A 13,310-nucleotide genomic window follows, 5' to 3' on the forward strand; every position below is an offset into this window, starting at 1 on the left:
TTATGTTTTTTCTTTATGTTTAATGGAATTCTGTGAACATTGCGAATATATTACTTTTAGTGGTACACAGTTCTTCAGAAAGTGTCTTGATTTGTTTTTACATTACCGTTTGCGATAATTTTTTTTAGCAGCTTGCTACAATATCATTTAATAAAAATAAAGTGTACTTGGTGATGGTAGAGAAAATATTGTTAGAGACTTCTTGGGTCAGGAAAGGCTCAGTTGCAAAAAATCAGGTGCTTGTTCACTTTGAGCTGTGGCATTCTGATTCCTTTCTCTCATGAATAACTATAATATTGCTGCAAAGTTCATCGGACTGAGAAGGACCCTCCTGGAGCTTCACATGGAGACTAAGTAAAGCTCTTCTATTTGCTTTTTGAAGTACTCTCTCAGCTCCGGTCTCTTAGCCTTTAGTGTTGGTGTCAGCAGGCCATTTTGAACAGAGAACATGTCACAATGGATGTAAATGGCTTTAACCTAAAAACCAAAGGCAGAATATATCTTTAGTGGGAGTTAAACACAGCATTTATAGCATACAGGGTGAGAGTAAGCAGGCAGAGAGGAATATGCATCTTGACTTAAGAGTACCATGCTGAGTCAAAATTATATACAAACACATTTCAGCTTATTTGATATGGCTGGAACCCACCCTTTCCTTTTGTCATTCATTCATTCATTCATTCATTCAACAACTTTACAGACATGAACAGTTTGTTTGTTCTGCTAGGCACCAAGAATACAAGGGGTCCTAAATACCAGCACCCTAAGTGGTGTATATTAGTGTTTACAGAGCAGACTGCAGGATGCTGGGCACTTTTTAACATGATGAGCAGGGAATGAGGAGCACAGACCTGAGGTAGGGTAGTCAGTGAGGTAGGTAGTGAGGTGCAGTCAGGGAAGTCAGCGAAGATTTCACAATCAGGTGAGTGTTCAAAAAAATGAGTTGAGGCCAGGTATAGCTCTTAGCTGGTGCTTGACTACTGAGTAGGATGCGTGGGTTTGCTCCCCTAACATCCTATAAAACCAGGATATGGTGGCACAAAACCCAGCACTCAGGAGGTAGAGTTAGGAAGGATAGAAGTTCAAAGTCACCCTTGGCCATCTACCAAGCTGAAGTTCAGTTTGGGACACCCCCATCTTAAATAAATAATCAAAGAGCTGGGCGTGGTGGCGCACACCTTTAATCCCAGCACTCGGGAGGCAGAGGCAGGAGGATTTCTGAGTTCGAGGCCAGCCTGGTCTACAGAGTGAGTTCCAGGACAGCCAGGGCTACACAGAGAAACCCTGTCTCGAAAAACCAAAAAAAAAAAAAAAAAAAAAAAAAAAAATCAAGCAGCAGTGGGGGGTGGGAAAGTGAGTGGGGAAGGGTTACACAGGCACAGTCATCAAGAACAAAACCAGGATTGAAGAATCAGGATGTACAAAGGGACAACTAATGGCTTCTCATTGGTACATACCGAAGTCAAGTGTGGTAGGGATGAGGTTGAAGGCATAGACAGGCCAGTGTGGAGAAGGTGGAATTTTATTCCAAGTGCGAGAGGAAAGGGCTGGAGATTTCTAAATAAAGCAGACACGTACGTGCTATAGAAAGAAATCTTCGGGAGAAACTGGAAGATGGCTTTGGGAGAGTTAAGAACAGAAGCATATGTCCCGTTCATCGGAGACAAGCCAGTACTCATAGAGCGGAAGCAGGCACAGAGATAGGTGAGCAGGTCAGAATGAATCGGAGGCACAGTGACAGATGTAATGTGGAGGGAGGCTGCTGTGAGGACTCCAGTGCCTGCTTTAGATGGTTGCCCAGGGATGATGTCATTTTTACAAAGAATGCAAAGGGAAATGAGGGGGGAGCATAATGAATTAAATCAATATTCTACTGTAGACATTTTTTTTTGATCTCATGTAGCTCAGACAGGCCTTACTCACCATAGAGCTGTGCATGACCTAAAACGTAGGAGCTCCCTTCCTCTCTCCTCCGTGCTGGGATGACAGGCACACATCACCATACCTGGTTTGTGCAGCAGGAGGAGGGAGGATAGAACCCAGGGTTCCGTGTATCCCAGGCAAGTACTCTACCAACTGAGCTACATCCCTAGCCTGAGCCATGAGCTTTTGTGGAGTCCTTTAGAGAGGGGCATGGCGGAAGCTGATCTAGCATTCTCATTGCTGCCTTCTGTGTGGCAGAGCCCAGGCTCCTCAGACAAAGTCTTTTTTCGAGGTGGGATGTGTACAAGAAATGATGGAGGGATGGTCTAGGAGTGTCTCATAGGACTTCTGTCCTGTGCGGTTCCAAAAGGAAGACTTCCAGGCAGTTGTCTGAGAACATTACATCTGAGTCAGGGCTGAACACGTTAATGGTGTGATCTTTAAGAAGTTGTGTCCTAACTAGGGCCAAATCAAGTGATTTCTGCAGAGGTAATGCACTTATTAAAGAGTTCTAACACGTATTTTAAAAATCACATCAAAATGTGTGTGTTAAAATACACAGAGAGCCAGGTATAGTTTAGGGTAATTAACGTTCCCTGAGCACCTACAGAGTGTTGGGTACGATGTTTCACATCAGGGATACAAGGAACAACAAGTAGCGCTTACTCACATGGAACCTACAATCCAATGAGAGATGCTAGTATTTGGCAGACCTGTGCAGGGATGAGCGCCGGGGGAGGACTACAGCTGCTCCCCTGATCTCCGTGCCCCGCTGCCCCCGTGCTAACAGGAACCTGACTTAGTTGGGCCCAGAATTCATACCATGACTGTCCTGTTCTCTGATTTCTCAGCTCTGCTTTGCAGCTAGAGGCCAGCCATGAGATCCATATCTGGTTACTGGTAGAGAAGAAAAATTCTTCCCTAATTAAAAAAGTTCAAGCACAGCTACTTCTATTTCCTCTCCCCTTTCTTCCTTGAATGTGAGCAGTGTTGAGAGTTACTGCAGCCACCTCACCACCATGGGTTGAAAAGCCAACACACTAAGGGTTGAGAGAAGTGGAGAGACAGGAAAAGTCCGTGTCTTTGAGGACCTGTACCTACCTGGGATCATCCATCTTTCCACTTATGCAAAGAAGGAAAACCCAATAGACTGGGAGTGGGGTTTTTCTGTGTGAGTTGGCATTTCTTTCTGATACACCACAGACCCTAGGCTTAGCAGAGTTTGCGCTGTGTTTCCTTATTATGTTTCTCTTCATTGCTGTGACCAAAATACCTGACAGAATCAATTTAAAGGGAGACCAATATCTCCTGGGTCATGGTTTCAGAGGGATTGAGTTCCTCATGGCAGAAAGGCTGACACAATGGCTCCATCAGTGGCAATGGGAGGGAGGGAGGCTGCAACTTGTTCACATGGTGGTGGATGGAAAGCAGAGAGACTAGAACAAGAGGTGTTTGCTCAAAGACTTTAGGGACCTACTTCCTTCAGTCAGGTCTCACTTCTTAAAAGATCGGTGACTTTTTCAAGATAGTGCTACAGGTTGGAAAATGAGTGCTCAAACCATGATCCTGTGAGAGACAAGGTTCTTTAAATAGGTGTACGTGAGCTGAACTGTGAAGCGTAGGCGTAAGTTAGCCAGCTGTAGACAGCCAGGGACAGGGTGGAGTGGCCCTATTGGAAGCGTGTGCTCAGGCAGAGGCAGTGGTGTTCAAATCTCTGCAGCCTGTTACAGATGTGATACACGTGACATAGAAGAGGATGGGTCTGGAAAGAATGGCCATATTGGAAAGAGCAGTATACATTGCTAGCAAGTTTGGACATGACACTTGACATGGAAAATTAAGCCTGAATGGCTCTTTGGAAAGATGACTCTTAAGATGGATCAAGGGGCTAGGAAGATGTCTCTGTTATTAACAGTGCAGCATCCTAGCAGGGGGCTATTTAGAGGTGACAAAGAATTCTTTGCTCAAAAACTCCATTATATCCACTGATTTTTTTTTTTTACATACACAAAAAACCCCCACAAAAACCTTAAGACAAAAAAATTGTCTAATTTTCAGTGTATTAAAAAAGAGGAATCTTATTGTTCATTTATGTCCATGAAACTGGCTTTCCAAATTTATCCATCCGTCCATTTGTCTGTCCATCCATTCATCTATCTATTTATCTATCTATTTTATGTGCATGGGGTGTTTTGCTTGCCTGTATGTCTGTGTGATATGTGCATGCAGTGCCTGTGGAGACCAGAAGAGGGCATCATATTTTTTGAAACTGGAGTTACAGACAGTTGTGAGCCTCCATGCAGGTGCTGGGAATCAAAACCAGGTTCTCTGGAAGAATAACAACTTTTCTTAACCACTAAGCCACCTTTCCAAGCCCATTTGTATGTATGTACGTATGTATGCATGTAGGTATGAATGTATGTATCTATGTACATACATATGGATGAATATATGTATTTTTTGAGACAGGTATCTCTCATTGTGCATCTCTGGTTGACCTGCAACTCACTATGTAGACTCACAGGGAATCTACCTGCCTCTGTCTCCTGAGTGTACTACCATGCCTGGTTCTTTCCAACTTTTAATAAATTTTATAGAAGAAATAGAAAGAGAATGTCTGATATTAGCTTAGGCTTCTATATTGAAACTTGTCCTTGAAATGAGATTTATAGAACTTTCATTTAAAAAAAGATAGCATTTAAACATTGCATTGGAAAGTAAGACCTCCAAAGTCTCCAATTATGTTATTTCACAAGACCATGAACTTTCCAGGGGCTGGAGAGATAGTTTCTTGGTTAAGAGCATTGGCTCCTTTTCCAGAGAACCCGGGTTCCATGACCAGTATCCACTTGGGAGCTCATAACCATCTGCAACTTCATATCCAGAGGATCTGACGCCCTCTGCTGACCTCCAAGGGAACTGCACATACGTGGTACATGGACATATTCAGGCAAAACACCCATACCCATAAAATAAAGAAATGTAAAAACTCAGAAACGTAAAAAGCAACAACAAAAACATACTTTTATATTCTGAAGATTTTCAAAGGTATTAACTCGAGTTTGCTTGTGGATAATAAACAAAATAAATAAATAAATAAATCATTTAAGATGGAAGATGGAAAGAAAGATAAGCATATCCTTGAATTAGGGAAATGATAAAATCATCTCTAAACTGATTCCACAAGTATCCATTTCAATGAGAAGCAACACAGTATGACTAAGGAGAAGGTTACTGGTTAGAAGCTGAAAAAATCTACATGTCAAATTTCATTCTGTATTGTCTATGCAAATTAGTGAGGCATGCAAATATCAAGAACATTATTAATTCACAATTAAATGTGCTCAAGTATATGCTAGTCATCGACTTGTTACTGGGACAGTTTAAGTCTATCCTATTTATTTATTAATCTACTCATTTAGATACGCATCTCTTAAAGATCTCTGTCAATTCCTAATGGCTGACCTATTTCTTAGAATTGCGTGTTTCTGGAATTTATGCCACAGTAAATCCATTTTTTTCTAACTCAAAGTTTAGGACAAGCAACCCAGCTCAGTAACCCTGAACCCCTAAAGTTTATACAGGATAACGTAAACTCTGGATGGTCATTCTTCATGTGTTTAGAGCTAATCCTTCAAGGTTGGACAGGTGGCTCAGCAGGTAAGAGCACTTACTGCTCTTGCAGAGGACAGTGGCTTGGTTCCCAGCACCTCACAACCATCCTGGGGATGTGGGGTCATCTTCTGGCCTCTGAGGGCACCAAACATTCATGTAGTGCACTTAAATACATGCAGGCGAGCCACCTGTAAAAATAGAGCTTATCCTTAATAGCTTCCCCCTCTCCCTTGAGACAAAATCTCACTACATAGCCCAGGGTTGGCCCTGAGTCTCTGCTCCTCCTCCTGTCTTAGCCTCCCCAGAGCGGGGATGGCAAGTGCAGGCCACTATCATTGGTTGATGGTTTTGGGGTTTGTTTGCTTGTTTGTTCGCTTGAGATAAGGTCTTAGAGCCTCAGTTGATCTGGAGCTTGCTTTGTAGTTGGGACAGCTTTGAATTTCTGATCTCTCTACATCTACTTTCCTCGTGCTGGGGTTATATACACTGCCTCCATGCCTAGTGGACGTGGTGCTGGGTGTCAAATCCAGGGCTACATTCTCGGCAATGGCTTGCCAGTTAAACCACTCCCCTAGCCTCTGGCCACTTAATTTTGAAAAGGGAAAAGACCAAGACAAATATGGACTGTGGATCAATTGGGGCAACCTCTGTGAGGGACAGCCTGTGTCCGGAGTGCACCATCCTCTGGACAGGAGTCCTGCCATTTGTCAGCAGAGGCTCCGTGTGTGTGTGTGTGTGTGTGTGTTGGGTGGGGGTGGGGGGTGGAATGGCATAAAGCAGTGAGGACAGAATGACAGAGAAGACCAAGAGGTGACAACTTTGGCAATGACACCGAAGACCTCTGGGATGCCACATGACTTTCCTGCATCTGAGGTTACCATGGTGAGGGCAGATTATTAGAGCAGAAACTACACAGGCACATGGAAACTCAAGGACTCTCCTCATTAGTGTTCTAACCAAAGGCAATGGAGAACACTGAGATTTTAAGGTTCCTAAAATAATCTTAAGGAAATAAATGTCTCACACACACACACACACACACACACACACACACACACACACACACACACACACATTCTCTCCCCTCTCTTCCTCCCTCCCTCCTTCCTCCCCGCCCCCAATTTTATTTTAGTTTTTATCTGTGTCCCGTGTAGGTTATACATCTCAGCACCAACAGATGGCGTACAGAGCTTGGGAATTCACAAGGATGTCACCAGGTGCAGCCCCAGCTGGTCCTTCAAATTGCCCCAGGATACAGGGTCTGGAACCACTCAGGGGTAGCCCCTGAACCACACGACCACATGTGATCCACCCACACAGATCCCCATTAAGGACAGACCACACAATACGTTCTACCACATTTGGAAATTGAAATAACCATAGCTGCAAAAATGGACCTTCTACTCTGAAAAGTACCAATTAGCCACCATGCTTTGGAGTCGAGCTTTAGCCAGCCTGAAACACTTAACTGACAAGCAAAAGTTGGTTTCTCAAATTGGTTAGATTTAAACATCTGTTCCAAGAGAAAAACAATCTTAAATACTTAAAACCTTAGCTGGATATGGTAGTTAGCTCACACCTGTAATCCTAACATTTGGGAGGCTGTGACAGGAGAATTGCAATAAGTTCAAGACCAGCCTGGGCTACATAATAAGTAGCAGGCCAGCCTGTTCTGACCTGAAACCACTATAGCATGAGACCCTGTCCAAAGCCAAGCAACACAACAATAAAAAAGGAAACCTTAGTACATAAACATATTTTGATTCAGATTAAACATAAGAATTTTACACTTAAAACCAACTTTAAAATTAGTTGTAGGCTATCATCAAAACTGCATTTAAAATTTAAAACTTCTTATAAGCCTTGCAGAGCCCTCATACTATATTTTTTGGGCGATTTTGATAGAAAACATGTTTGCTTGTTTGTTTGTTTGTTTGTTTTTGAGACAGGGTCTCTCTACAGAGCCCTTGCTGTTCTAGAACTATGTAGATCAGGATTGCTTTGAATTCAAAGAGTCGCCTCCCACATGCTGGGATTAAAGACATGTGTCACCAAACCCTTTGAAGAAGCAGTTATTGAAAAAACATTTTGTTTAACCCCCTCTTTTTTTCTTTCTCTCTGTGTGTGTGTGTGTAAACAAGCATTCGTGCAGAACACACATGCATGTACAAATACACACATACATGTGTGGAGTTCAGAGGTCAACTTTCAGGAGTTGGTCCTCTTCTCCCATTATATGAGGCACAGGAACTGAACTCAGGTCATCTGGTGTGACAGCAAAGCACCATTACTTGCTGACCTATGTTGCTGTCCCCAGAGAACAATTATGGATGCTGATTTTATAAAAAGACAATTATCTCAAAATCCAAAGGATAAATTTTTTATTAGCGTGTTACTATTTTCTGCTTGGAACCTTCTTCTCTTTGGCTTTTACTTAAGAGTACAGATGCTAGCAGGGAGGTGGACTGAGCATGCTCAGTCCTGAGCCCAGCTACAGAAAGTCTCAGAGGAACTGAGTGTCCTTTGTTTGCAGGGGCTTTGTTTCTTTCTCCTTTGCAGAAAGGCCACTGGGCTGATAGTGTCCTCTTAGCAAGTAAGCTTGCCTGCAGCTGCTAAGACAGCAGTGCCCATAAAAGTAAAAATAAGGTAGGGTGCTTGGGAGCCTGACCGGACCCACGTGATCTCCCGGGGACAGCGAGGCTTCTATTTCAGCCTTATGATCGCCTGCGGTTGTAAGGGCAACAAGCAACAGCCTTACTTGTCCAGCGACCTCATTTAGCTCAGGAGCGGGAGGTGTCAGTTGGCTCACAACAGCCCTTCAGGGGGTCTTTGTGTGTGTAGCCTTCTGGTTGGCCACATACCAGGCAGGGAAAGAGGCCAGGTTAGGGTCACCATGCTTCTTTGTAATGTGGGGAGGGGGTGGGGAAGAAAGGTCAGTTACCTGTTCAAAAGAATGCAGTCCACTTTCTTTCCCCAACATCACCATGTCATCCAGAATGGCTTTCTTCAATTCCTGAATTGAACCATGTAAGTGAAACAATAACACATTTCAAAACAGGGATGGGGTGGGGGCGGTGCAGATAGAGGGAACAAAGTTTTGAATTAAGGTCAACCAGTGAGAGAGACACATGCTCTCTCTCGGTCTCTTCCCTATCGAGGGTAACCTGGTGCCATGCCAATCTATACCTCTCTCCGGGAGAGAAAGGGAGGCAAATGGCCCAAGAGGTCACTGTGGGTGGGTTAGGGCATGCTTTGTTTAAAGTGGTCTGTTGGGCAGCGTGGAAGTGCTGCCACCCTTATGCAAGCTTGGGCCTCAGGGCGGGGAGAGTAGAACCAGAGATGCCAGCCTGCATCTGCTGTTGAAACACAGAAGAGCAACCCTCCCTCGATGTCAAGACAATTCCATGATGGAGCCGTGGGTGCTTTAAGCGGAAAGAGCTGTGTACTGTTTCCGTCTTATCTATACCTATTAACCTAGTACACATGAGATCCACCTTTCCTTGGCAAGGGCACGGCCAGTGGGGCAGAGAGCCTGTGTTCACATCTGACTCTGCCGTGAACCAGCTGTGTGGTCTGGGACAAATCACCTCCTCTTAGACAGCTCCCTTTCAAGTTATGGGGCAGTGGGGTTAGATAAACTTTGTGTGATGATGGCTCCTGGTCCCAAGAACCCAATGGTTTACTCTGGTTTTTGTTTGTTTGTTTGTTTGTTTGTTTGTTTTTAAAAAAAAGAAAGCAGGGAGGTCTTCAATAACCACAAAAGGGCAAATCTCTGCTTTGGGGTTCCTACAATGTGTAAAGTAATACCAGACACATCTTATGCATTTAGATTTCATGGTCATCAGCTTTTCTGTCCTCTTGTTATGTGACATATAAAATGCTCAGCAGCCTGTCGGGAGGCACCTTGGGGTACAGACCTTTTTCGTGCAGAGTTCCTGATAGGTCCCTTCGATTCCTTTCTTCTGAGCCCAGGAAGGCATGACTTCAGGGTCAGGCACGACAATGCCAACCAAAAAGGCCTACAAAGCCCACCAGAAAAGCACAGTCATGATAAAGGCTTTTAGAGCTCTCATTTGTGGTCCAGCAGTAAAAATAATCTCTCGGCATTCTCAGACTCCACCCTTTCCTAAAAATAAGTCTACAGTTATGAAACATTTGTTCAGAGGTTACAAAACACTCCCATTAATGTGCTACATGCTCCTGACTGATCATGTCTGACACGGGCCTGATCGGTGGTTAAGTATTTGATTAGCTTGCCTGAGGCACTGAGTTCGAGCTCCAGTTCCAAAACCCAAAAATTAAATACACTCCTACACACACACACACACACACACACACACACACACACACACACTTCTGCTATACCCCCAGATTTTCATGTCAACCTCAGATCTGCACATCTTGGAGGGTGCTAATCTAACTAACTGGGTGCTAATCTAATCTAACTAATCTAACTGGTTGATCCCGGTTCTGTGAGCCCAAACATTTCCCAGAACTTCCAAACTACTTCCAATTTATTCATGAAGAACTGTTTTAAACTTTTGGGTTATTTTCTTTAAAAGTGATTTAAAGTTTAATTATATAAACAAATGCACAGGATAGAATAGAGTCAGTAGTTCTGATACCATAGGATATCTTTTTGTTTTTTCTGACAGTGACCTAAATGATATTGACAGCAAATGTTTTAATACTGATAAGCAATATTATCATCAGTAACATTCCTTGCATTACTATATTAATTTAACTGATTTGCATATTAAAATCGAAACAACAGTGCTTAGAGGGTGGGGTATCTCAGTGGTCTCAGTGGGAGAGTGCATGCATAGCAAGCAGTAAGGCTCTGAGTTCAACCCACAGTAACACACACACACACACACACACACACACACAATCAGGAAAGCAAAAATACTGAATTTTTACTTAATATCTTTTTTCCAAGAAACCCCTCCTTGGAAGTTAGTGGCATACAACTAAAAGTTAGTGGAAATGACTATTTCTATGTCTTCAAGGAACTCGCTTGTCCTAACTGCAATGAACCAAATCCTAAGTAATTAAGATTTCTTCTGTGCTTTTGCTTTGAGGCCACGGCTGCCCTCAAACTCAGGATCCTTTTGCCTCTGCATGCATCACCCTGCCTGGTTTTATGTGTGCTGGGCACCCAGGACTTCCTGTTTGCCAGGCAAATGCTCTGCTCGGTGAGTTAGATTTCCAAGCCCCATAATTTCTCACTTAGAAAGGATTTTTTCCTCTTGACTAGAAATGTATGGGTGAGTCCTGGTGGTTGACTAGAAATCAAAACGCAATCTGGAGGTTCTGGAGGGCCGGTATGCGCAGGAGCACTGGAGCAGCGGTGCTCACCTTTAAGCTGTCCCCGTGGACGTAGATTTGTGCCACAGGCTCACTCCGGATGTAGATGTTCTCGATCTTCTCTGGCGCAACATATTCCCCCTGAGCAAGTTTAAATATGTGCTTTTTCCGATCAATGATTTTGAGCGTTCCCTCCTGTGGAGTGGAACAGACAGCTTCCTAAGACAGCGCTCCCACTTCCAAGCTGGAGCCGCCCCTCCTCTGTGCAGACTAACCCTGCACACCCCAGCACCCCAGAGATGTTCTGCTCTTTGTCTATAGAGATGTTGCATGGGGCTTGATGGAGCCATCGCCCACCACAGGTAAGTGACATGCCAGTTCTCCACCATCCCTTCTTCTGTATGGGCCTTACCAGGCCTTCCTACTTCCCCAGCCACCCTCACCCTCACCCCGCCCCCCGTCCCCCACCCCCAGCAGGCACTCAGTGCCTCTGCTCAGATCCATGTCCATCCCACCAAGGCTCCTCTTGCCCAGGCCCATGCTCCAGCTGTATCTTTTCCTCACCAACATCTCCAGATCTACTCTCTTTGACCTCACTAGAGTCCTTTGAGCAGCTACGGCCTCAGACCCAGAGTGCCCTTGCTGTCTCCTGGTTGAAAGCAGGGTCCTCAGAGAGCTGGTGCTTCCACCTAGCCATTAGATCATCTCCCCAGCACCCACTGGCAGGGAGGGCAGGGAATGGGTGCCGGTGCCAGTGGCCTCCAGGACTTTATTCACCTCACTGACCCTGGGACCTTTTTGAGTTTCTGGGGTGATGAAGTGACACATAAGCCATGAATGTAGTACTTTCATTATCTCTGGGAACAGTATACCAGGGATAGACATTTGTGTGTGCTTACGTTGCTGGCTAGATCTCTTCATGGGCACCCAGACTTCATCGTGGTCAGTGACTCCTATCAGGCTGTGAAAATCTGTCCACCCAGGATATGGCTTCCTCTCTCTCTCTCTCTCTCTCTCTCTCTCTCTCTCTCTTTTTTCAGGCCCATCAATCCTCACTTGTAGACTCTCTCACCCTCACCTCTTTTTCCTCCCCCCATGCGAAACCTACATTCTGAGCAGACAGACCCTCCATGCCCACATCAACTGTTTGTTCCTCCAGGGCCAGACCAATCTCTCCAGGAAAGGAAAAGAAAGCAGGTCTGTTTCTCTCAGCACTAGGGCTGGATCCCCGATGCTTCCCCTACACTAGCTTCTTTGGTCTTCATAGCCACAGCTGGCTGTTGTCACCTCTGCTCCTCTAGAAAGCAAATGAGGGTCCCTTAACTGATTCTCATTAGTCAGGAATTAGTTAACTCCTTCAGCAGCCACAGGACTAGAAAACAGAGGATGCAGGGTTGAGACCCAGGGCTTTCTGGATTAGAGGGCTTCTTTTTTATCTATTACTATGAAATAATAAAAATTTAAAGCACAAATCTTCCTTAAACATAATCATTGAAGCCTTGCACATGGTCTTCTAGAAAATGGGACAAAAAATAGGACATTGCCCATCTGCTCATTCAAATAAGCTGATGCCAAGACCAGAGTCATCTTAGAGTAAAAATTACAGACTGATCTTGTTTGTGGATAAAAACAAAAAGGCACAAACACATGGTTAGGCGAACAGTATGCAAGAAAGTCACATTGGAGCCACGATGAACTGAAACCACGAATGCACCATTAGCCTGACGGGAGAGACACAGAAAGAATAAACACTCATTTCATATGGAAGGAAAATGTTAATGAAGATTAAGCCCTTATTTAGGAATGATGATAACTTTCAATTCTGACTCCATGGCTGCTGGCTGCTGTTTGAGCACTCCAACTGCTTCTCGGGAGTCTAGTCACTCACTTCCTGCCGTGCCCTGAAATGGTGGCGGCTTCATTCAGGCTCAGTGCCTCAGATTTGAGTGTTTATTGTTCTGAGACATGTATAGTATTTCTTTATGAAGACACATATAGTAGCTTCTTTATGAAAAAAAAATAGGAGCCAGGCGTTATGGCACACGTCTATAATCCCAACAGTTGGGAGGTTGAGTCAGGAGGATGGCAGCACATTTGAGCTCAGCCAGGGCTATACACAGGGCTAAACAGAAAGACCTCTCAAGAGCCCTATCCTCCTCCTCCTCCTCTTCATCATCATCATCATCATCACCACCACCACCACCACTACCAATACATAAAAGCAAAAAATGATAAAATTGATTGCAGAGCCTCGAGTCTCAATTGTCCTTGGCTTATGGGACAACCTTCCCTCCAAGGGTGTCCATGTCCCACAGGCCTCTCCAGCCCTTCTCCTACACATCTGTGGGCCTTCCATTGGAGCTGACTGTCTACTGATCCTGGCCTGACTGTCTCTTCCAGTCTCTCTTACCCTCTTGGCCTAAGAGAGAGACCCAGTGAGTGCCTGCTCTCTACTTCTTCCCTCA

The 13,310-nt window shown here is 44.5% G+C and overlaps 1 protein-coding gene across 3 annotated transcripts in view; it reads right to left on the minus strand.

Annotated features, from left to right (window-relative positions):
- The window catches only part of Acsl6 (acyl-CoA synthetase long chain family member 6), a 57,077-nt gene continuing 43,767 nt past the window's right edge, over nucleotides 1-13,310 (minus strand). For all 3 annotated transcript variants that reach the window (XM_021175981.3, XM_021175982.3, XM_029483860.2), the window contains exons 18-21: nucleotides 10,897-11,040; nucleotides 9,456-9,557; nucleotides 8,480-8,551; nucleotides 1-477 (exon numbers count right to left, since the gene is read on the minus strand). In XM_021175981.3, coding sequence (XP_021031640.1) covers nucleotides 340-477; nucleotides 8,480-8,551; nucleotides 9,456-9,557; nucleotides 10,897-11,040 — 456 coding nt within the window. In that variant the 3' untranslated portion in view covers nucleotides 1-339. The remainder of the gene's footprint in view (nucleotides 478-8,479; nucleotides 8,552-9,455; nucleotides 9,558-10,896; nucleotides 11,041-13,310) is intronic.

Source organism: Mus caroli, unplaced genomic scaffold (assembly GCF_978045245.1).
Source record: "Mus caroli unplaced genomic scaffold, Mus_caroli_1 scaffold_13, whole genome shotgun sequence".
Classification (NCBI taxonomy): domain Eukaryota; kingdom Metazoa; phylum Chordata; class Mammalia; order Rodentia; family Muridae; genus Mus; species Mus caroli.